This window comes from Antedon bifida, chromosome 2 (assembly GCF_963402885.1).
Source record: "Antedon bifida chromosome 2, ecAntBifi1.1, whole genome shotgun sequence".
Taxonomy (NCBI): domain Eukaryota; kingdom Metazoa; phylum Echinodermata; class Crinoidea; order Comatulida; family Antedonidae; genus Antedon; species Antedon bifida.
In genome coordinates, this window is record NC_136227.1 from 22,870,428 (window position 1) to 22,896,374 (window position 25,947).

The following is a 25,947-nucleotide window of genomic DNA, read 5'->3' on the forward strand; positions in this document are numbered from 1 at the left end:
TATCGACATATTGTAATAATTTATTATGCGTCGACAGAATTAACAATGTATCGACAGATTTTATTCTTTAAAAAATGTTAATAAAATGTGTGATCACATTACATTTCATTTTAGGTCTAATAGAATAAATTCCCAGTGTGTGGAGAGGAGCAAGAAGAACAAAGCATATGTTCAAGGGAGAAAGACAGAAAGCTAAATAAACTGGTGGTTTCTAATAACTACTACACAGTAATATGTCAATATAATAACTTTACTACAGTAGAATATTGATAGTACATGGCATAGCTTTATTAAGATATTTGTTTTTCATTCTTTATAAATAAACTTTATAACACACCTTGTATTTTTGCCATTTGATTGGTTAATTATAAATAATGACGTACACCATTTAAACGTTCGGCTTTTTATAAAATTACTATAGTCATTATTTACGTGTCTTTCAGTACTATAAAAAGTCATAAATAATATTACTTACCACCCTTTAAACCTGTAAAATGTTGGGCAGCAACGTATAACTATATCAGTGGAATATTGATAACACATTTGATTGGGAACATGCTTTAATTTGGGATTCGGTCTTTAGTCTACAACAGTTTAAATCTAATGAGCAGCTTAGTTAAGATTATCGTATTTTTCATTCTTTATAAACTATATAACACACCTGTTTGTATTCTTGCCATTTGATTGGTTAATTACGCATCAAATAAATAAATAACAACAATGAATATTCAGCTTTTTGTAAAATTGCTATAAAATTAGTTCTTTTTCAAGTATGTACAAGGAAACATGAACTCTTTCAGTACTGTCAATTATGAATTAAAAAACTATTAAGATGAATATGCTATACAAACATTGTAAACAACACCTACATTTGATGGACAGATTGATATTAAATATAAATAGTAGTTTCTTAAATAATTTTAGTTTAATCAAAAGCGGCTTCTAGCTATCTTGAGATACAGTAGAGTTTGCTGTCATATGAAATACAAATATATGTAAAATAAAGAACTCGCAGATTGTAATAATTTTAAGTCATCCATAATTCTACTTATTTATATTATATAAATCCAATTAATCAAGAAAAACCACAACATCTGAACGTTACTCTGCTTAACTAGGTCAACTATTTGAATGGACTCACATTAAAACAACAACTTGAATGTACAAGACGGATATTCTTGATACGGACTAAAGTGAAGCATAAAATGTTAAAATTAGCTCTACTCATTTGTGTTAGTGAGAGAATTCTCACTGTTTAGACAACAATATTTTTCTATTATTTGTCTGCGGCATTCTTGTAATCCATCAACTTTCCTCATGCCTGATAGGAGTAGTTGAACCCTTATATTTTTGGTTTTACCAACCTTTTCAGTCCAACTTTTAAGAAGTTGCCTTTTCCCCTCACAGACATCACCTTTGTGATTATGCATTATGTTAGTTACTTCACAATCTTTAAGCATAGGCCTAAGGTGCTGAAAAAAATCTTTCAGTTTAGATCCATCTGGAGGTAATACAATAGCAAGATGACTTTCAAACTCAAAATATTCTTTACCATCTGAAAACAAAAAGTTACAATTAATTAAATATAAATTAATTTATATCAGGAGCTCACCATTAACAGATTGCAATCTAGAAGTGCGATCCAGAAACGGCCACAATTTAAGACCAGTTATCCAGATCGGGAACGATGGTTAGACAATGTTTCATAACTAAACAATTTTCATTTCAATAACATTTTTAAATAGAGCCAAATGGATTATTCCATGTCACATCTTTAAAACTCCCAACGTGACCATCTCAGATTTCAACAAAACTTATGACCTAATAATGTGAAAAACCAACAGATATTTTCCGAGATAGTAGCGTTGTAAAAAATGGGATGTGGTTCTTAAAAATTTGCTCGGATTTTGGAGCTATAGGATTGGTAATAGATATTAAGTACAAACTTAATTATAACTTATTCCAGGCCATATATGGCCATATATGGCCATATAAGAAATGTGGCATCAAACTGTATGCCTATAATCATAAATTAGCATACCTTTAAGAACATAGTTTGAAGAATCATCTGTGAAAACAAATAAGATAACAATATTACATCATGGCGTCTACACAGATTTATTTTAACACCGTCAATAGGTGAAGTAACTCCGTAACATTATCCAAGGAGAAAAAATACAATAGTTTGTTACATTTTGTATCATGCTGTACATATGAATTGTTTGCCATGATTCATTGAAGTCTAATTCACATCGATGATTGTGTGTACCTTACAGTATTTTTTCTAGGTAACATAGCTATTATCTAAAAACAACAGATCATGACCAATTATAACTTAACCTCATACTGTATATCAGAAAAGATATAATCAATGATCATATATACTGTAACTAATAGAAGAAATGTCATCTATAACCCTAAAAACTCAATAGGAATCTTGGAATGTATAGAATACCAATAGCAAATGTGATCAACAGCATAACGAGTGATGTAAATTTACAGATCTTAGAATAATTCATTAAGGACAGATGTATAAAATGTCAAATTGATACCTGGGATTGCAATCTCTATTAATCCATTCTCATCACTTCCACTTGGTTGGTTGCATGATACTCTTAAGTATGGTTTGGGTTCGTTAGTCGAATTCACTTTTTTACCTAACAGTTAACAAAAAATCATTTAGCCCTATAAATATATTTGTGTAAAACTACAAAACACTACTTGGTATTTACACTGATACAGTACATAGGAAATGTGATATTTTGATACATACAAAAGGCTATTTATGGGTAATAAGGGGTGGATATCATAACTTTCACGGTTAATATACTCAATGGGACCTATTAATCAAAATGGCGGTGAATCTGTTGGACACAATTGCTGGAGGTTGCACAGGAGATCACACAAAGATTTTCATCTTTCAATTTCATTGAAGCCCACACTAGGGCAGGTATACTTACTAATGTTATTCACTGCTCGATGTATTATTACAGTATCATCATCATGAAAATACATGTACCGTGAAATGCACTTAAACCTATACAGCCTAGTCTGATACTATTACCAAACTTCTTTTTGGCTGTTTATTGTTACACCTTAAGAGAGCCAGTCACTAAAAATCAAACCTTAGGTGGCAAGGATCAAAAAATCGAATTGGCTCATATTTTGTACATTGGTAGACCTTGATGTAAGTAAATCTAATGTGTAGTTTGTTTGGTAAAATATCGCTTAGTTTTCGAGAAAATTAATTTTTGGTGTATAATTTACATTAAGTTTAACAGCCTGTGGAATCCACACGTAACAACCTAGCGTTTTAATATTTTACACTTACGTTATCTACCACCTGGACAATAATTTAGGAAAGTTTAAAAAAATTTTAATAAATCCTAAGATTTTTACTAATTAATTACTAATTAGGTATATAAAACTCTTAAAAAGTAGGGTAAAAACAAACGCGTTTATTTTCATGTGCAACTATTTTTTAAAAAATAAAATCTTCAATCCAAAGTATAGATACTAATATTTATGAATCAAGAAAAAAAAAATTGAGGAAACTATTTTGCGCTCCGCGCAAGAGCCACAAAGTTGTAAGAAATCCAAAGATTTTATCTGTCGGCAAGATCAATCAGATGTACCTATTGTTCTCTATTTAGCTATTCAAGTCGCTTTGAGCCAAACCTTTATTACTAGAAACAAACTTTAAAGATAAACTGAAAGTTCCTGGAATAAATTTGAATTAAGTTGCAATTTGAACACAAACTAAAAATACGTTTCTGGTAAAATTTCAATGACTAACCAATATACGAAATTAAGCAATTAACTCAAAATCACTCGCTTATGCTTTGTCAAAAAACCATATTATTATAATAATTCCATCCTCTCATAGTTTATAGGATAAAACTGAAAAACACATTTGTTTTAACTTGTTATCGTTTTCCTGTTTGTCGAACCTGGTCAAACTTATTTAACGAGCATGTTTCAAAACATTAGCCACAGTAGACAAAACACTTTACTGAGTGCGAAGCGTATATTCAATAGACAACGATATCTTCATTGACGTTGACAAAGGAACTGATTTGTTATCCAGTTTAGTTAACTTCTTACAATTTAAAGACGTGTTAACAATAATTCTTATATATAACTGTTGTCTGATGGCTTTAAGTTCAAACAACATGGATACTTCATGTTCTTTTAAATTGGTTGTTGGCGGAACTTGTGGATTCGATAGAAGAGACTAATTCTTAGTCGAGCAGCCATATTTACCTTGCCCGCTGATATTCATAGTTGGACCGTTTGTCCCTTTCATCGATCGGAAATTGGGTTAGGTTGGTCTTGAGGAAATAACAACATATGTATACATAGAGTGCCGCCAGATCACTCTAATCACATCCAAGGGAAAGAGGGACCCAAGTGCGATAGGGGTATTAGCAAAGAAAATTCGCAACTAATATTAAAGAAAATAGGAACTTTCCTGCAAGTTGGTTCAGGTAAATAATAATAACATTTTTATATTTTTATATATTTCATGTAATTTAAACTGTTAAACAAGAACCTGTAAGTAAATGTTTTTACGCTTTTTATCTGTTCAACTTGCCATAAGATGCTGAAGTCATTGTTACCTATAACCTCGACCACTGAAACAAATAACACTAGTCTCGTCAATCAGATGAGCGAACGTAACTGTGAGTTAAAAATACCGTACAGTATGACATTTATGAATACGCATTTATTGGCGGAAAGATTAAGTAAATTAATGTGTTTCATGTTACTTTGTTCATTTTTGTTCGTATGTTGGTGGTAGGAGGAATATTGTCCGCATCCCCTGCAATTATCATCATTTTAATAATATTATTCTGATTTTCAGGAAAGTAATAAGGATGAGTTCTACATGCCATTAGCCACTCAAACTTGTCAAACACCGGCGTGTGTGGTTATGAATACTCAAATGAGCCTATATCAATTTTGTGATCCAACTTTTGCTTCAACTAAGAAAAATTAAATGCATTTCTCAATTCCAATTAAATATCCTTTATCTGCACCGCTGGAGCAAGTTTAAGACCGTACTAAACGTTTCCACATGCGCAAGGCTCGTCAAGTTGTCTCTACGCTCCCCATTCTGAAGTTGCCGATCATTGTAGGGTGTATAGCTCTTAGTTCTTGCAAAGACAAAGATTACCAGACTGTCTGTGATCATGACCACAATGCAAGATGTGGCAGATGTCGTATATTTCCAGAAGTTTTGTTTGAAATTCTTGAAGTGCGCTGCTCTTCTGAAGATAAAGATGACATGCAGTACGTAATTACACAGTCAGTCCAAGACATCGAGACGTGGAAGGCGCATATCTTAAGATCTATTAATCAAGACGCTGCACGACATGATATTTTAGGAAATTTGAATCCTGGTTGTGCCCTAATTGTTTTAGACTGAGCAAAGAGACTGGTTTGGAAAGCGTGGACTTCCGTGGCACATAACGGTCTTGACGAAAAAGAATAAAGACAGAGAGGTACAGATACTGCTTACGTTTGTGCATATTTTTAAATCTTGCAGTCAGGATAGTACTACTGTTGTGGCAATCATCGACGATGTGTTGAGGCAGCTGCTATCTATTACACTCGAGATACACTCTGTGTATAATGCAGAATGCTACCACTCTGCCCTAGCGTTGCTCTCAATACCAAAGATAGAGAAAGAAACTAAGATAAAAATCCGACGTATTGACTTTTCGGACCCTTAAGGGGTGCATGTGACCGCACGTAAACGTTCACGGATGACGTCAACATTCTACTCATTTGCATAACAACGTAGTTCAGTGAACAGTTGCATTAACGTACTTGCTTGTTTTGTTTCGCGCTTCGACGGGAAGTGTAGAACGCAACGCATGTATGTAGCGCACGCAACATACGCCACTCTCATCATGGAATACCTTGGGTTTATAGAGACTAAGCCTAGCTATAGCATGTTTAATCATGTTTCGGTTAAAGTTTTTCATTTGTTATGTTTTTTAAGGTTCTCGACGCACGTAACTATAGTTTTTCGTAATGCTAGCACACGCGCAGATCAAGTTGTTTACAAAGTGGGCGGAGCTTGGGAAATAGAGTTATGGTTAACGTTTACATGCTCGTGCAAAAACTCCCTATTATGAGAAGATAAGAACATTATGTGGTAAAGCCTGTTTTCCACTAGGCTAATTTATTCGCGTGAATCAAAGATTTTCATGTATACGCATGCCCAATGGAAAACTTTGTTGATAAAATTAAACTGCGCGCACGCAAAAATGCTCAATTCGCGCGAATAAATTCACCTAGAGGAAAACATAACAGGCTTGATGAACTGCTAAGCGAGTTATAATGTTGAGCTCAGATAGTAATTGCTTAATTTCATTATGGGTTAATCGTTGAAATTTGACCATAAATTTATTTTTAGTTTGTGTTTATATTAAACGTAATTCCAAATTATTCAGGACCTTTCGGTTTACCTTTAAAGTTTGTTTCTCGTAGTAACAGTTTGGCTTAAAGCGCCAAATAGAGAACAATAGGTACATCTGATTGATCTTGCCGACATATAAAATCTTTGAATTTCTTACAACTTTGTGGCGCTGGCGCAGAGCGCAAAATAGTTTCCCCAATTTTTTTATTACTTGATTCATAAATATTAATATCTAAACTTTAGATGGAGGAGTTTTTTGTTCCAAAAAAATGTGTCGCACATTTTAACCCTACTTTTTAAGAGTTTTATATTTGCTAATTAGTAATTAATTAGTAAAAATCTTAGGATTTATTGAATTTTTTTGAAACTTTACAAAATTATTGTCAAGATGCTAGTTAACGTAAGTGTAAAATATTAAAACGCTAGGTTTTTACGTTTGGCTTCCAGAGGCTGTTAAACTTAATGTCAATTATACACAAAAAATTTACAAAATTGGCCGAAAATCGTTATTTTTCGATTTTCTCGAAAACTAGGTGATATTTTACCAAACAAACTACACATCAGTTTTCCTTACATTAAGGTCTACCAATGTGCAAAATATGAGCCTATTCGAAATTTTGACCCTTGCCACTAAATTACGAATATGTCTGATTTTTGGTGACAAGCACTCTTAATCTCTTTTCTTATGTTGAATTGAATAAATATCCCAGAAAACACTAATAAAGAAAAGAGTATACTCACATAACACATAAGCAACAATAACGATGACTACAAGTAATAATCCTCCAACAACACCACCTACAATCTTCCCAATATTATTATTATCATCTGGAAATATAAAAACAAATGTCTCTATACTTAATTTAGGTAGAATATAGTCATGATTTAAGTATCATGGCGATAATATGGCTCGAACAACTCTATTCAAAAATTCTTTTCATTACATGTCGAGGCAGCAAGACACTACAGAATATAATTCTTTCCGAGTATTCTGAGGAGTTTATTTTGATGATAGTATGCTGTTATTCATTTTCAAGTCAAGCGATGTTACTATGAACTACCTTTTTACTATGATTTATTGTCTTTTGAACAGTTTTGTATGACACATTTACATAGCTTTATTTGTCAATCTTTTTATAGAAAATAAGAATTAGGTACATATCAAACAAAATTGTCCATGCCAATAAAAATGACTAGCCTTATGATATTTTGTTGAAGCATCAGACAAACAATTTAACTTAACAAATGGTCAAAAGGAATTTCTGTGGCAGTGGTTTCCAATGAGTGTAATACTGTACTTCAACATGTCAAGAGACCTACCTGAATTGGTAGATCCAGCAGTACCAGTAGGAGGGTTTTCACTGGTTATTACACTTCCTAAAATCAATTGAAAGAAAATTATTATAAACAAAATTAATTAATGTATTTGTTATATAAAAAAATCACAACAATCCCAGAAGGTACAAACCTGTAATTTATAATGATAAAACAAACACTACTACAAAGAAAACAATGATGGAAAAAACAACAAATTTAATCAAAACTATGATAAATCTCTTGACGGATTAAAACACACATTTCATGTCATGTATATACAGAAATTACAAGGTAGTCATACTGTACTGTATTGGTTCTTCTCTAATTGAGGCAAATAAATGCTTTGTAACTACACAATATGTTGTATTAACATTGTGATATTTAAAAGAAATTACCTGAATAAGGCTCAGTGGTAGAAGTATTAACTGGTTCTGTTAAAAAGGAAAAAAATGTTGAAAATCTATTGTGTTAATAAACTGACTAACAAACAATGTATACATTAGACATAAATAAAACAGACAGCTTTATTGATTATTTTTGAGAATCAGATTCTTAAAAATGATCAAATAGATCATTCTATCTCTTTATTTGGAGTTAAACTCGTATTACTTTATTTTAAATTTTAGATTAGACATCTCATTAAGTAAAGTTAATTGTTGATTACAAGATACAATCACAGTTATTCAGACCTTTGTAAACATTTTTCTTGAAATTATAAAAAAGTAATATGAAATGTATATAACTCACTTTTGGGCCTACATTTATATTCGCCTGAGTATTTGTCACAATCTTCACTGAGCTATATAATACAAATTTTAAAAAATGTCAATGTTAGAAGTTGTAATTATATTTTGAGAAATTTGTAATGATCTTTAGTTTTCCTTTTAAATATAAACAGCCATAAATGATTTCAAATAGGGGACGAGGGCTTTATCTTAAAAAAAGAAATTTAATATCAATCAGCACTGCAGTGTATAAATAATATTAAATAATGCTATTAACATTTAAAGATATATTGTCCCCTTAACAGTTTCTTAAAAACACATTTTTTGTTTAATATGCCATTTTAATGTCACGTAAGAGTTATTCACTTTTACCACAAACAGAATCGAAAAAAAAAAAAAATTATTTACATGAAAAAATGTAATTTAAAGCAAAAATTACTTAAATTGTCTGTCAGACAATGTTTTTGGTTAAAATTAACTGTTTCGTTTGTCTTTGAAAATATTTTTTTTTTTTTAAACTGAACGGTGAATAACTTGATTAAAACTGCAAAATGGCCTATTTGAAGTCTGATTTATTATTCTTCATTTTTCATATTTTCGGGGGACAATACATCCTTAACAGAATTTGATAAATTTTGTGTGGAAATTCCATATTCGAAAAGGTTGGAGATGCTAAATTCTTCCTCCCTATACACCATATAAATTTTGAAAATGAAAATGTTATATTAGTGTTGTATTTCAAGGGCAGTGGACTCAGTGGTTTTGTCCCAGTTGCCCAGGCAACACCCTTAATTTCATACTAAATATTTTTCATCACTAATTAAGATTCCATTTCATGCCATATCTATAATAACGTCGTTATACCAGGGCTGTCAGAGAATATTATAATATATGTATATAAAAACAATACGATTTAAATTAAGCACCACGCTTAATTCCTGTTTTCCGATATGTTCGCATTAAAAATGCAACTTAATGCTGTGAACGATCAAAAACAATTGGTGGTTCTAACACAGACGATGTGCATTTAACACACTTAAACATGTGTTTACTTGCGCAAAAATAACTAGCATTACATGTCATTTCCAGTCATTTTTAGTGTCATTTCCAGTCATCTATAGGTGACATTTATAATGAATTTCATGTGCGAGGGTACCATTTTAAACTATCTATGGGTGTCATTTAACTAAATTCTCCTATTTCAAAATCATAGATTCGCCCCTTCATTGTCACTCATATCTTTTTTTTTGTTAATTTATACGTAATTATGTTTATTTTCTATGGACCATAGATTCTGAAATAAAAGACTGCCTAAACGAAATTAATATTTTAATGAATGAAATATGGGTCATTTCAAGAGAACTTCATGAGAACAAAATAATTTTTCCCTGGTCCATGGCACTGATTTTTGACATAAGTTTATTTCATCCATTTAATTATGAAAACAAACATTGACACAACCAGGTTTGATTTCACGCAGGCAGGTGCAAGCACAATTATTGGAAGGGAATTTTCTTACGATGCATCACTGGTGGAAACCATGCTTTATTTAAACCAGTGGTAGCGCCAGGACTTGCCTATGAACATGGTCAATCCACAGCCCCTGACTTAAACACCAACAGTAAGTAAGATCCCTATCATTTGATTGGAAGATTGTGGGTGATATTCAATAAGAACTCTATTGAACCTGTATCATCAGTGCATTTGAATTTATGTCATATGCTATTCTAAAACCTCATATCTCCACAAAACATAATTTTAAAGGACCCAAAATCTTTTATGTTTTTATGCTTATACCACAGATTCTAATAATAACATAAATAATAATAATACGTCATTGAATAAAACTTTGTTTTTAACTGCAAATATTTTATTGATTCACATTTGAAATTACATATGAGAATTTGCCATGGTTTTGGAAACATTTCTAGGATTTCACTCTGATTTTGTATGAAGCTACTACAACATGCATGTTCCGACATGTTTTCTGATTGGCTGCTGGTCTAAAAATGTTGTCATAATAATTTGCATGGTAACCGTGACAACATATTGGGTTACCTTTTAATAGGTGTATTGTAATGTTACAGAAGACAAGTACAGAAGAGAACAATACACTTTTATTAACACATCTTAGACATATTGACAGTTTTCATAAAACACATTATGATTATAGAAGACTTCAATTTTAAAGATGGGAATATAATTATGTTAATGCAAGTGACTTACACATATCTACTTGATTCTTTTGAACAACAAGATTTTATTTCATCATCTGATTATGAGATTATTGTATTAATACATTGTACACAAATGAACCTGATGGAGAAATTCCTCACTTTGTAGAACAAGTTATCAAAGATAAATGTGAAGATGTAGATTTTTCATGTGATGATATTGTTAAAATGCTTACCAAACTAAGTCTGTATAAATGTCCTAGGCGGGACCTGATCAATTCTAAAATTCTTAAGGAATGTAGTAACATGCTTGCAGTTACCACTATATCATCAATTACCTACCAAATATTGTTAAATCACCCATGAAGCTATTTGCAGATAATACCAAAATGTGCCATCACTAGAATGTATAGTATAAATGATTTTTAAACATCATCACACTATTTGCAGACGGTACTATAACTTTATTAACCTTCAAAAAGCAATTGTGATCAGATTTATTTGTTATATATTGTTTTTAGTCATGTCTAAATTGGGAAAAATGGATAAAAATAATAATGTAATAACAAATGCAGATTTGTTATTATAAATAAATAAGGGCCAGCTATTTATTACCCAGGCATGTGCACATGTTTTACAATACATACTGTACTGTGTATTCAATCATGGATATCCCTCTGAAACCACCACATGAGCCTCACGATTTGTTGCAACATGTACGTTGCCTATACACTAGGAGTAGAGTGTCAGAAAATTAAACTTAAGCCTGTTTTCCTGTCGACGTTATTCGACGCTATCGTCGTTGATCGTTAACAGTTCAACGACGATCGTTTGAAAACGATCAAGTTGAAATGATAATGGTAGCGAGTACCTTTTCCTGTAAATCGTTAACATTTTAATGTTTACGTAGAAGATTGCCGATTATTGTTAACGATAGCGTCGAATAACCTCGACAGGAAAACAGGCTTTATAGGCCTAGTTTGTGTTATTTATCGTAGAATATCTTATTTTAAACGTCAATTGAACAAGAATTTAATATCAGGAAAAGCAATTATACAATGTTCGTTGGATAGAAATGTACCAAAGAAATTTAATAAGCTTGTTTGGCAGCCGATACTTATAAACAACAAACTATCATTACATCCTGATAAAACTGAGTCAATATTGTTTGGTACTAAAAGAATAAAACCTTAAGAATGTTCTTGATTTTGCTGTTATGTTTAAGACTAAGTTGATATGTAAGAAGAATATGATCTCATATCTTGGTTGTTTGCTTGATAAAGACCTGTCTGGAGAATCTATGGTTCAAAAAGTTCAAAACTCAATTTTTGTATAGACATTCTGCATGTTTACATTTTTTTCACGTAAAATTCTATGTTCTGCACTGATTACTTTGATTATGCATTTTGCTCCTGGTTTTCAGATGTTTAAAAAAACAAAGACTTCAAACCACTCAAAATAAATTTGCTAAGTTTATATTAGATAAAAATAATCGAACACATGATGGAAGACAAACTGAACCAAATCGGTCAATTCTAGAGGATATTTTCCAACTCAAGCTAAACCATGTTCATAAGATTTTTTTATGGAAATCAGTACCTTATTTGACTGAAAAGTGTAAAGAGTTTCATCTAACCACCATTATATGACTAGAAGTAGTGTCAAAATAGTTTTTGAGTTTCTAAATCTAAAACTTTTTATTATACAGGCATAAAGGCATGGAATAACCTACCTCAATCTATTCAGCAAATTAAAAACAAAAGTAATTTTAAGAAAAATGTTAAATCACATTTATATGTTCAAACCAACTATAAGTCAATCATAGTCTTTTTAATTAACTTTAAATACTTTGTAACATTTACATTTTTTTTTTAGATTATAAAAGGATTTCAATGGAAATAAGCTAATAAGCTTTTTGAGCTATCCTGGAAAATCTTTTATAAATGTATATATTTGTAATGTCAGTAATTTATGTTATCACTTTGTATATATTTTTATGATGATTTTCCTAATAAATTCAAATCAAATCAATACTTAATATAATAATGTATACTAGCATCTTAAAAATTAAGTCTCTTACCACTTCACCTTGTTGACAAGAAACTGATGGCAGTGGGCATTGATCACATTGTGATTTTACGTTGAATCCACCTTGATAGGTTCCTGTTCCACACCATTCACAACTTTAAAAATACATAAAATATACAAAAGCTTAGTGTTTAAAGAATCCAAAATATTAATATGAAATGAAATGAAATATAAAAAACACATTAAATAAAAAGTTATGAGCATCAAATATGTCTGGATTTTAATTATACTGTATAAAATAACTAATAGATTTGAACTCTTCACATTGACAATATTTTACAAAAAAAACCACAACATTTTAAATTTTGTTCACATTCAATGTTGTAGGAATATTTTAGTTTAATACTGTATACTGTACAGAGCCATTTATACAATAAAAACATGATAATATCATTATTAATATAATAACTATATGTTATTTACTTATTTGACTACTTGTCATTATGAAAATATTGTTCAGCAATACAGTATAAGCACATGATCCTTATGGTAGGCCTACTGTACAATGTATTCTAATAATCTGTTTTTTCTGATAAGGGCTATACTGTATATTCTTTCACTAATTTTAACTGTTGAGAAAAACATTTTTCATTATTTATGTACATAGGTTATTAGTGGGTCTAAGTATCCATTTTGTCATGCATTTTAATACATAAGCTGGTGAAGTCTACAAGAGGTTCTCGTTTGTGTGTTAGGTCATTGGCCCAGGGGTTTCTCTTAGCTTTTCCTTAAACCAATTCGATAAATAAACTTTAACATTAAGATACAGTCATATGTTTCTTTGGAAGCTTAAAATCTATTTGTATTGAAACAATTAAAAAAGATTACTTGAACTGAAGTTCATGGGTATCATTATTATATTGACAGCCATTGTCAATCCTGTATTGTCCTTTTTCACAAACTCTACAACATTCCTGAGGATCTAGTTCATAACAAACAGTAACAGCTTCACTTTCAAAATTGGCAGTAGAACAACTGATCTGAAAAAGATGGTTGATGTAAACATTTATATCACAATAATATTGAAAAAAAGCTAAAATCAAGAAGATGTAACTAAAAACATCCCTCCATCCAAGTGGCGGCGCCAGGATTGCCCCGACAGAGGGGGCCGAAACTAGCATCCATTGGCTGGGCCATCTAGAGGGTCCGAGGGGGAAGCCAGCCGCATCACAGAGGCCTTGGGTCAGTTGGTGCAAAGATAGGTCCCAGAAAATTGCACTTATACTTTAAATTAGACGAAATTGGTAGGTGCTGAGATAAGAAAATTTTGAAAAATAGAGCTGCTAGGTCCCCGGAAATTACACTTATATACTTTGAAAATGTCTGGCTATATTGAGAAGGAAAATGCCTCATTTTAGATACTCCATAAACAACTAGGGTAGTAAACATTGCTGTGGAACTACGGATACAGAATACATGTTTTCACTGATAGCTTCCGGGAATTTCCCTTCAAATTTCATCAAAGTTGGAACACTTGGAATACTGAATCTATGCTACCGTTGTCATACAGTAGCTAGAAAGTGTTATTGATTTAATACTATCGATACATATACAAGCATTGATCTACAATCAACCCATTTTTGATTTCCTAAATTCTTTCTTTCTTCTTTGTCTTTGCCACATGCTCTCTTTTTTCCCCCTTTTTTACGAATTTGCTATTTCCCCCAGCCTATTACGCAGAGGCAGCTCTCCTTCTTTCCGAAGTTGCGTCAAGTTTTATGATTACAATGCATATGATGTGATAATTATATTTGGTTTCTGATTGGCTTTCAAATTCTGCGCGAAATATTGTGTTTTTCAGCTGCTATTTTTAAAGGTATCCATTTAAAAATATTTCCAGTGACTTGTAAATTAATCTTAATCCTTTATTTAATTTTTTGCATAATAAAATACAATGGACATATTTCAACATTGTAATCAGGAATGAAATATTTCCATTGCCTTTTAGTTATGAAAGAAAAAGAACAATAGTTTTTTTGGTAAAATACTGTAATATGTCAGTAAAGCATGAAATTATCTCTCATTAAATATGTGAGTATACTTTATTCATGTGTGCACATTGTTTTGTTCTCCATATTGAAAAGTTTCGGCCGATTTCATCCAGTTTCTGTTTGAAGGTTACACCATGACTGCTCACACTGTAACATTCTGCGTGTACCATTCGAAAAAGGGTAATCTTATTGACAAACACTTGGAAATGCAGTTATAAACTTTATTTTATATAAACATATAATATAACTTCATTTTATTAAATTAAATACATATATGTTTTGTTTGTAGCTGAAACTATCTATAATATTTTGACATGTCACAGTTGTTGTCCAACCATTGTACTACTAAATAAACACGTCTTCCAATTCAAAAATCCAAAATCTGTAAAACATCTGTAAAGTTTTTTGTTTTGAAATTGTCATGAAATTAAAGTTATATCTATTTTATAAACACTTTAACTTCAAAATTGACAACCGATGAACCAACCACTAAAATGATGTGAATGGTACATTCCAAATCTATCGCTATAAACCACTACAGAAACGGTAGGCCTAGGCAATATACCACTTTTTAAAAATGCTCTTACGCTATTTTCCCAGTGCTTAAAGAAAACTTGCTGTGATTGGCTTGGTACCAGTCCGATGAGGATAGTTGACCAATGAAAATAAGTTTTAGATCATTGTTTGGCAAACATTACAAGCTTGCTAAAAGTTTTTGGACAAAGAAAATCGCTCCAGGAACAGTGGAGTTGTGATGCAAAATGTTGAATCTTGATCAGTAAAAATCAGGATTTTCGCGTAATTTACGCTGCAAATAAAACTAAATTAGCTACATAAAACCTTAAAGTCCGACGCTAATATTTATAACATTTATTTTTAATTGCAATATAAAAATAGGTTTTGTTTTGATCTTATTATATCTTTTTGGACAAAAAAAATCGACCCACTAGTTCAAAAGTTATGATACAAAAAATGCCAAAATTTGTGGTTTTCCACCATATTCGAGCTTCCGCTAAGGAAATGTGTGCGCAAAACTTTTCAATATGTAGTGTTCTCTTTTGGTATTACACTATTAAACTTTTCAATATGTAGTGTTCTCTTTTGGTATTACACTATTAAACTTTTCAATATGTAGTGTTCTCTTTTGGTATTACACTATTAAACTTTTCAATATGTAGTGTTCTCTTTTGGTATTACACTATTAAACTTTTCAATATGTAGTGTTCTCTTTTGGTATTACACTATTAAACTTTTCAATATGTAGTGTTCTCTTTTGGTATTACACTATTAAACTTTTCAATATGTAGTGTTCTCTTTTGGTATTACACTATTAAACTTTTCAATATGTAGTGTTCTCTTTTGGTATTACACTATTAAACTTTTCAATATGTAGTGTTCTCTTTTGGTATTACACTATTAAACTTTTCAATATGTAGTGTTCTCTTTTGGTATTACACTATTAAACTTTTCAATATGTAGTGTTCTCTTTTGGTATTACACTATTAAACTTTTCAATATGTAGTGTTCTCTTTTGGTATTACACTATTAAACTTTTCAATATGTAGTGTTCTCTTTTGGTATTACACTATTAAACTTTTCAATATGTAGTGTTCTCTTTTGGTATTATACTATTAAACTTTTCAATATGTAGTGTTCTCTTTTGGTATTACACTATTAAACTTTTCAATATGTAGTGTTCTCTTTTGGTATTACACTATTAAACTTTTCAATATGTAGTGTTCTCTTTTGGTATTACACTATTAAACTTTTCAATATGTAGTGTTCTCTTTTGGTATTACACTATTAAACTTTTCAATATGTAGTGTTCTCTTTTGGTATTATACTATTAAACTTTTCAATATGTAGTGTTCTCTTTTGGTATTACACTATTAAACTTTTCAATATGTAGTGTTCTCTTTTGGTATTATACTATTAAACTTTTCAATATGTAGTGTTCTCTTTTGGTATTACACTATTAAACTTTTCAATATGTAGTGTTCTCTTGGTATTACACTATTAAACTTTTCAATATGTAGTGTTCTCTTTTGGTATTACACTATTAAATTTTTCAATATGTAGTGTTCTCTTTTGGTATTACACTATTAAACTTTTCAATATGTAGTGTTCTCTTTTGGTATTACACTATTAAACTTTTCAATATGTAGTGTTCTCTTTTGGTATTACACTATTAAACTTTTCAATATGTAGTGTTCTCTTTTGGTATTACACTATTAAACTTTTCAATATGTAGTGTTCTCTTTTGGTATTACACTATTAAACTTTTCAATATGTAGTGTTCTCTTTTGGTATTACACTATTAAACTTTTCAATATGTAGTGTTCTCTTTTGGTATTACACTATTAAACTTTTCAATATGTAGTGTTCTCTTTTGGTATTACACTATTAAACTTTTCAATATGTAGTGTTCTCTTTTGGTATTACACTATTAAACTTTTCAATATGTAGTGTTCTCTTTTGGTATTACACTATTAAACTTTTCAATATGTAGTGTTCTCTTTTGGTATTACACTATTAAACTTTTCAATATGTAGTGTTCTCTTTTGGTATTACACTATTAAACCTTTTCAATATGTAGTGTTCTCTTTTGGTATTACACTATTAAACTTTTCAATATGTAGTGTTCTCTTTTGGTATTACACTATTAAACTTTTCAATATGTAGTGTTCTCTTTTGGTATTATACTATTAAACTTTTCAATATGTAGTGTTCTCTTTTGGTATTACACTATTAAACTTTTCAATATGTAGTGTTCTCTTTTGGTATTATACTATTAAACTTTTCAATATGTAGTGTTCTCTTTTGGTATTACACTATTAAACTTTTCAATATGTAGTGTTCTCTTTTGGTATTACACTATTAAACTTTTCAATATGTAGTGTTCTCTTTTGGTATTACACTATTAAACTTTTCAATATGTAGTGTTCTCTTTTGGTATTACACTATTAAACTTTTCAATATGTAGTGTTCTCTTTTGGTATTACACTATTAAACTTTTCAATATGTAGTGTTCTCTTTTGGTATTACACTATTAAACTTTTCAATATGTAGTGTTCTCTTTTGGTATTACACTATTAAACTTTTCAATATGTAGTGTTCTCTTTTGGTATTACACTATTAAACTTTTCAATATGTAGTGTTCTCTTTTGGTATTACACTATTAAACTTTTCAATATGTAGTGTTCTCTTTTGGTATTATACTATTAAACTTTTCAATATGTAGTGTTCTCTTTTGGTATTACACTATTAAACTTTTCAATATGTAGTGTTCTCTTTTGGTATTACACTATTAAACTTTTCAATATGTAGTGTTCTCTTTTGGTATTACACTATTAAACTTTTCAATATGTAGTGTTCTCTTTTGGTATTACACTATTAAACTTTTCAATATGTAGTGTTCTCTTTTGGTATTACACTATTAAACTTTTCAATATGAAGTGTTCTCTTTTGGTATTACACTATTAAACTTTTCAATATGTAGTGTTCTCTTTTGGTATTACACTATTAAACTTTTCAATATGTAGTGTTCTCTTTTGGTATTACACTATTAAACTTTTCAATATGTAGTGTTCTCTTTTGGTATTACACTATTAAACTTTTCAATATGTAGTGTTCTCTTTTGGTATTATACTATTAAACTTTTCAATATGTAGTGTTCTCTTTTGGTATTACACTATTAAACTTTTCAATATGTAGTGTTCTCTTTTGGTATTACACTATTAAACTTTTCAATATGTAGTGTTCTCTTTTGGTATTACACTATTAAACTTTTCAATATGTAGTGTTCTCTTTTGGTATTACACTATTAAACTTTTCAATATGTAGTGTTCTCTTTTGGTATTACACTATTAAACTTTTCAATATGTAGTGTTCTCTTTTGGTATTACACTATTAAACTTTTCAATATGTAGTGTTCTCTTTTGGTATTACACTATTAAACTTTTCAATATGTAGTGTTCTCTTTTGGTATTACACTATTAAACTACTCTCAAAACAGAAATCATTTTACACAATTATAGTCCTACACAACATTGAATTCAAACAATAAATATTTTAAATAAGTCAAATTAATATGTAGGCAACAATAATTATAATTCCCAAAGGCCGAATCTAGAACAACTGCCCCTAACAACTACTTTCAAACCTACATCTCTGCATCAGCTACAATCTCAATTTTCATTGTCAAAATGACGCAATTTGTTACGACTGGAAACTAGGCTTTAAAAAAGTAACTTATTTTCTAATTGTCCAAACCAGATGAATATTTACAAATACTTCCAGGACTATTTCTCCACCCCAGACAATTACAACTCAGGACATATACTGACACAAGGATATGTACTGTAATTTGAGGTATAAGTTGTTGGGGGTAGTTCTTCTAGATTATTGGTTATCCGCACTTGGCGGATAACCCCTTGTTATTGTCAGGATCTTTTTTTTTTTTTTTTTTTTTCTTTTTTTTTTTTTTGGTTATCCGCAACTTAGAAGTTGCGGATAACCCTTGTGATTGTAAATATCTTTTTTTTTTTCATCTTCTTTGTTCTTCTTTCTTTCCCGGAATTTTGTTGCATGCATATCTCTCATCCTTGTCAACATAACATTGTATAACTTTGTCAAAAGATTGACCTGTAGCTGTAGATGTGCAAGAAACTTCGTTATATGACGTTAGAGTCGCGCAGCGTAAGTTACGCGCAATTTTATGAATTTCAATGATTGATCATAGATTATAAACCAAAAGTCATTTTGTATTGACACTTGGTGAAAATTTAAGTCATACCATGGGAAAACTTTCTATGGATTAAAAATAGCATGTTTCACAAGAAGTTACGCGCGCACGCGCATTTAAAATTTCAAAATGTGCAAAATTAATTTCTAATCAACTTTCTAATCAAAAATTCCCACGCGCGCGAAAAAAATTACGCGTAAGGTGCGCACGGAGCATGAAAATCATGTGTTTTTTTCTTGAATTATGATTTTACAGCCTTTCTTAGTCATTTTAAAAAAGATTTACATCATTTCAAATTAAAATGACGTCATACGAACACGTTGATTTAGACCATTTGCGCGCATTTTAGTTGCAAAAGTGACAACATATTGTCAAAATTAAGCCTATTTTTAATCTATTATAGCTCCTCAGGATCATCCACGACCCCCAATTTTTTAAATTTAATATGAAAGCAGATATGTTGTAGATATGAATTCATGCAGAACCTTTACCACTCGGATGTTATGACGTCATCGTATGGCCACACGAATGTAAAATATAGGATTTTTTACTCTTTCGTTATTGCTCATCATAGAGCGCATCTCACTTTTACGTGCCCAAAATTCTTCAAATTTGATTTAATGTAATTATTTAGATAATTATCTTCTAAAATTGTTATCTTTATATGTCAATTTGATGACGTCATCGTGTTAATAATTGGATTTAAAAGATGGGTCTCGTAATTTTGTCTATGCTACACTGTATATAACATATACAGTTTATTCTGTAAAATACTGTAATATGATGTATGCTACATAATAGGTACAATTCAGCACTGTAAACATATTTATTTCATGTCATAGGATGGCATAATAATTGTCGAGGTTCATATGGTTAAGTATGTGCATGTTGCGTTTGCGCGGATAACCCGAACTCGTCAAAGTGACGAGTTCAAATCTAGTTTTTCTATATTCTTCTTTCTTTCCACGAATTTTGTTGCACGCATATCTCTAATTCTGGCTAACATTAGATTGTATAACTTTGTCATAACATTGACCTGTAGCTGTAAATGTGCAAGAAACTTTGTTTTATGAATTTCGAGTCGCGCAGCGCAAGTTACGCGCGATTTTATGAATTTCAATGATTGATCATAGATTAAAAACCAAAAGTCATTTTGTATTGAAACTTTGTGAAAATTTAAGTCATACCATGCGCAAACTTTCTATGGATTAAAAATGGCATGTTTCACAGAAAGTTACGCGCGCACGCGCGTTTAAAATTTCAAAATGCGAAAAATCAATTTCTAATCAACTTTCTACGCGTTTCAAGTCATTTTGAGCATTTCAAAAATTCCCACGCGCGCGCAATTTGTTTACGCGCGCGTGCGCACGTAGCGCAAAAACATCCTTTTTTTGCTTGATTTTTGTTTTTTCAGTCTTTTTTAGTAAATTTACCAATTTTCAATCAATTTCGACTTAAAATCACGTCACACGAGCACGTAGAATTGGATAATTTGCGCGCGTTTTTGATGAAAAACTTCAAAAATTCGTCAAAATTAGACCTTTTTTTAAACTGTCATCAATTCTAAACTACGTGGTGAACTTTTTTTAAATTACATATTCTGGAAGTAGATGAGTTGTATTTCTCGAATCATGCATTGATATGGCTAACCGGACATTGTGACGTCATCGTATGACCACCCGAATATAAAATATAGGATTTTTTTCTCTTTCGTCAGAGCTCTTCAAATTTAAAAGAGCGCATCTCTACTTATCCATATTCCATTTCCCTCAATTTTTTTATTTTGTCTAGGTCAATCAATTATCTTTCGCATGATTTACAATTTTTAAAATTGTTATGACGTCATCATGTTCAAAAGCGTCAATAACTTTGGTCACTTCTTTTCAACTATTCTGCACTGTATGTAGTACGTATACAGTATATAGTGTATACCGTATATACTCAGACGTGACGCAAAATAAAGGCCGCACTAACATTTTTTCAATGGCATAATCGTTTTTCTGCGCGCAATATTCTAACGTATGACGTGCACGTGGCTTTTGCGCTGCGGATAACCTAACTCGTCCGTAGTGACGAGTTCAAATCTAGTCTTTACTTTGAAAATGTTTTGCATACATTGATATTGACAAAAACTGTGAGATGCCATAGTCCAAATGTGGCTAATTATAATCATATCCTTCCCAAATCAAATCCTAATCATGTAATATACAGTATTTCTAATAAAATATTTTTTTGCTAATTAGAAAAGAACTTACTTGACAGGTTTTTCTTTTAACTCGTGATATCTGTAATGAAAAATATAAAATACAATATTTTTACTACCTTGGAATTGTGACTTACCTTTTTTTATGTACACTATCAATGTTTTTTGATTTGTACAATATTTATTTTTAACCAAATGTTTAAAATAATTTTATGTACTATACTATGAAATATTTTCCTATAAGGACGAAATAAAGTGATTTGATTTGACATCTTGCAAATATTGGCTTCACAATTTCGCTTGATTTTATAATAAGTATGAAAATCACATTTTCGGGTCATTCTTCAGTAAGTGTCTAAAATCGTGTCCCGATACTTTGGTGGGATAGAGACTGAAAATTCATCATTAAAAAATAAAAATTCTTGACTTAAATCATAATCAACATTATTGTAAATATAATTAATTACATAAAACAAAGATAATTACATTGATATTGTTAATTTTTATAAAAATGTTTCAGGCAACCCCCTAAAATCCTATGTCCCGATCGTACATCTTCAATTTTATGATCGCCGTATATATTTGATAACAGGACTTTTGTTATCGAAAATGTTGTAAAAAGTTAGTTAATCATGATTTCATGCGATTATATTCTTCGAAATACATCTCTACATACATTAAATCTCAAACTTTAAAAGTTTTTGTTTGGAAAAAGCTTGTCCCGCAGTTTTGTGTCATTTCCGTCACATAATTTAAATGTGCCGTCTACAGTTTAATGAACGGCGGGGAAAAAAATTGACTGTGCGTTGTAAACATGCGAAGATATTGAAATAAAACTAGCCGCTCATCATTTTCAATAAAAGAGGAAAAAAGCTAATAAAACGAGGTTTTAGAAAAATTACAGTTGCGTACCTTTATTGAATGTCATATCCGAACGGTATAGAACTCATTAAATAATTATAATTTCTGTTTTTTTTCAACTGGAAGTACAAGTTATTCACGGTATTTAGAAGTATGCAATCCGTCTCCGCTGTCAGACATGCCTACGATGTGATCCTAGGCTGTCCTATGCTAAATACATCATCTCCGTCACGGTCAGCTCCGTCACATTTCCCAATGTTTCGTTGTGACGGAGATGACGGCCCGTGACGGATATGACTTTTTGTTATTGCCAAGGCCTTTTTTAGTTGCACATTTTGTTTTGTATATCTTTATTATGTTATTACATTGTATATCTATGTGACTCTGGTCAATAAACATAATCAAATCATATCTTAAAGTCATCTCCGTCACATGATTTTTTAGGTTCGTCATCTCCGTCACGGTTTCATCTCCGTCACATGGATATTTTATCCTTTTAAATGCTAAAATATTTAAGTAATGAATGCAATTATAATGGTATAATTGAAATATAAACAATATTCTTCTACTATGTCAATGGATAGTAATATTAATTCAACAGAATTTTGTAAAACATCAGTGACAGTCATACTATTTTCTGAAAATTATTATTTTTTGGAATAGTAAATGGTTTTGAACGTATAACATCATACTAATAAATGTTAAACAATTATTTTTTGATTAATAGAGACAAAAATAACGTATAGTATCAAAGAATTAATAATGAAAATAATTTTATAATTCCTAAACCGTTATTTTTTCTATCTTTGTATATCCCATAAATGTGACGGAAATGACAATAACATAGAACCATGTATTTATAAATACGAATAAAATACGAAATATATAATAAAGATTGCGCCAAACATACGCTTGCCATGTAATACATGTTCATTTATCTGAATAAACTTTTAAAATTTAAAAAATGCAAATTTTAAAATCGATTTTTTATAAACCTGAAATTAGACACTTACTGAAGAATGACCCTTTCGACAATCATCATTGATAGTAGCTTTCAGTTAATTATTCTAATAAAAAGTACGAACTTGGAACATTGTGTTTGATATGCAGACTCTATAATTCAGTAAAATAGTCCACAGTTCACGGTAGGCATTGTTTGATCAACAATTGGGGGAACTCAACAATTGTGGTATGGCGGCATAGTTATCAATTGCATGTGCAAAAATATCAATTGATACGACACCATCATCATTCAGTATACAGTAGGCCTTACTAATTCACAAAGCAAGATCTCCGAAGATAAAAAAGTACTTAAAAGAACGAACTGGCTACCTCTATGCCTAGTTGTAGATACAATTTCTAGGCCATATCTACGCCTATATAGTGCCCCCTATGGCTTGTGATAAAATACTAATGTGTTATGATATGCGGTGCATTGTAAGCGGGTTAGATGGCTGAATGGGTAGTGCATTGGTCTTGCAATGTAATGCTGTAGCGTTAGGCCAGGGTTCGAAACTCTTAGGGTATGAGGGCCGGAGGCCCGATCAGGGTCAATTGGCGTAGATATAGAATCTAGCTTGGATCTACGCCAAGGCGTAGTTTATTTACCAAAAACAACCGAAAATAACCGAAAACAAGCAAAAACAAAAACAAAATATAAAAATTTAAATACCGAAAACAAATTTGTATATATTTTTTTAAATGTTGCCCTCTACTGATGGGTGTTTCTAAAGCTAAGACCATATAGAGAGAAAACCACGCGCGCAAAAGCCAAGGAAGACTCTATGAAATGGTAGTGTGCACAAAATACAACTCCAAATTGTACAATCAATCAATAATAACACCGCATTACTTACAGAATCTATAAAAATATTTTGATGTTAGTCTTTCGATTTTTGATCCAGAAACCAACGCATGATACTCCTCACATTAATTGTGAATACGTTAATCATGATCAATTTAGTTATAGATTTTCAAAGATAATAATACAAAAATGATATTTTAAGAATATTGATAATATTAGGGACTATAAAGTATACTTAAAGCCCCCTTCCCTACGTTTTTTAGATCTAATTTAAGATCACAAACTATATTTAATGTAAAAATAATACTATATGGTCCTATTGCGATAACTTTTTTTGTCTTTAAACGGTTAAAAATGTGAAAAATAAGTCGATTCTAATAATTATAGCGGCCCGCTATAAATCCCAAAATGCATTGCACGCGGATTGATATTTTTGTTTTTCACCTGTAATTCGCCCACTTTTCGATCGATCGTGAGGCCAAAACAAATGGAAGACTCCAGCGAAAATACCGGGTTTTCCCCAATTTGTATCAACGGAGTCGGGCAAAAATAGAAAGTTACCGATGTTTACCAGCTAGGCCTACAAAACTAAGCCTAGCTAGGCTAGGCCTAAGACCGTCCACGAGAGTTCGATCGCCGCGAGCTACTTAGGTAGTGCATTGTTTCTCACTTTTTATCATAATTTACCATAAAACGTACATTTAAGACAAGGAATGACATGGTTTAATGTTTTTAAAGTAATATATATGTATTATTTTTACAAAACGTCACAAATTGTAGGGAAGGGGGCTTTAAAACAAGCTCACGATTGAAAATTTAAAGACTAAAAACGAAATGTGTTTATAGATTTTGTAAGTAAATGTAGTCTATGGTGTATATCATTGAATTTGTACAATTTTGAGTTGTATTTTGTGCACACTACCATTACATAGGGTCTTCCTTGGTTTTTGCGCATGCAGGTTTCTCTCTACATGGTCTAGCTTTAGAAACACCCATCAGTAGAGGGTGACAATAAAAAAAAAATTATACAAATTTGTTTTCGGTATTTGGATTTTTTTATTTTGTTTTCGGTTTGTTTTCGGTAATTAGACTGACCTAATGCAGCCAACTGCGGAAAAAAAAGGCATACCTAGGCTAGGCCCTACATACATAGCCTACATATAGGGCCCTACCCTAGTAGCTAGGCCTAATTTACAGGAGGCACACAAATATTCTATTAATAAAAAATAACCTGCCTTATTTGACGTCTCGGCGGCCAGTGGTGATAGAACACCGATTATGAGTAGTAGTAGTAGTAACCACAACGACATACACCTCAATGTAGATGCCATCCACAATCTGATCTTGTAGTTAATTGTACTGTATTACTATTAATTAGCCCTATCTATGCCTATGCTATAATGCAGGGAGTTGTGGTTGGTGAAAAGAATGTCAAACTTTTCCCACCTCGGTTTGTATCAAGTGGCGAGTTAACAAATTTGGAGTACAAGACAGCTGCGAAATGGAACTACCACCAATGTTGTTAGCAATTTTAACTAATACAATATATTAAATGAGTAACAAAGCAAAATATTGCTTCATTTAATTTGCAAAGCGTCATCCAATCAATAATT

At 31.1% G+C, this 25,947-nt stretch overlaps 1 protein-coding gene across 2 annotated transcripts; it reads right to left on the minus strand.

Moving 5' to 3' along the window:
* LOC144858636 (uncharacterized) lies at positions 1-25,947 on the minus strand. 2 transcript variants are annotated; one of them, XM_078714733.1, is made up of 11 exons: positions 25,570-25,947; positions 21,722-21,751; positions 13,560-13,711; positions 12,724-12,826; positions 8,492-8,543; positions 8,140-8,175; positions 7,748-7,804; positions 7,169-7,255; positions 2,553-2,648; positions 2,042-2,068; positions 1-1,555 (listed from the first exon to the last, which is right to left on the minus strand). In XM_078714733.1, exons 1-11 carry the CDS (start codon positions 25,663-25,665, stop codon positions 1,221-1,223), a joined length of 1,071 nt encoding a protein of 356 aa, XP_078570859.1. In that variant the 5' UTR covers positions 25,666-25,947; the 3' UTR covers positions 1-1,220. The 2 variants fall into 2 exon arrangements, with proteins under 2 accessions (XP_078570859.1, XP_078570858.1); XM_078714732.1 differs by having other exon boundaries at positions 2,553-2,657.

Coding starts and splice junctions, on each gene's coding strand:
- LOC144858636 (XM_078714732.1), bottom strand. CDS start 25,665: ATGGCATCTACATTGAGGTGTATGTCGTTGTGGTTACTACTACTACTA. Junction 21,752..25,569: donor CCGCCGAGACGTCAAATAAG/GCAGGTTATTTT, acceptor TTTTCATTACAG/ATATCACGAGTTAAAAGAAA. Junction 12,827..13,559: donor ACCCATGAACTTCAGTTCAA/GTAATCTTTTTT, acceptor GTATTTTTAAAG/TTGTGAATGGTGTGGAACAG.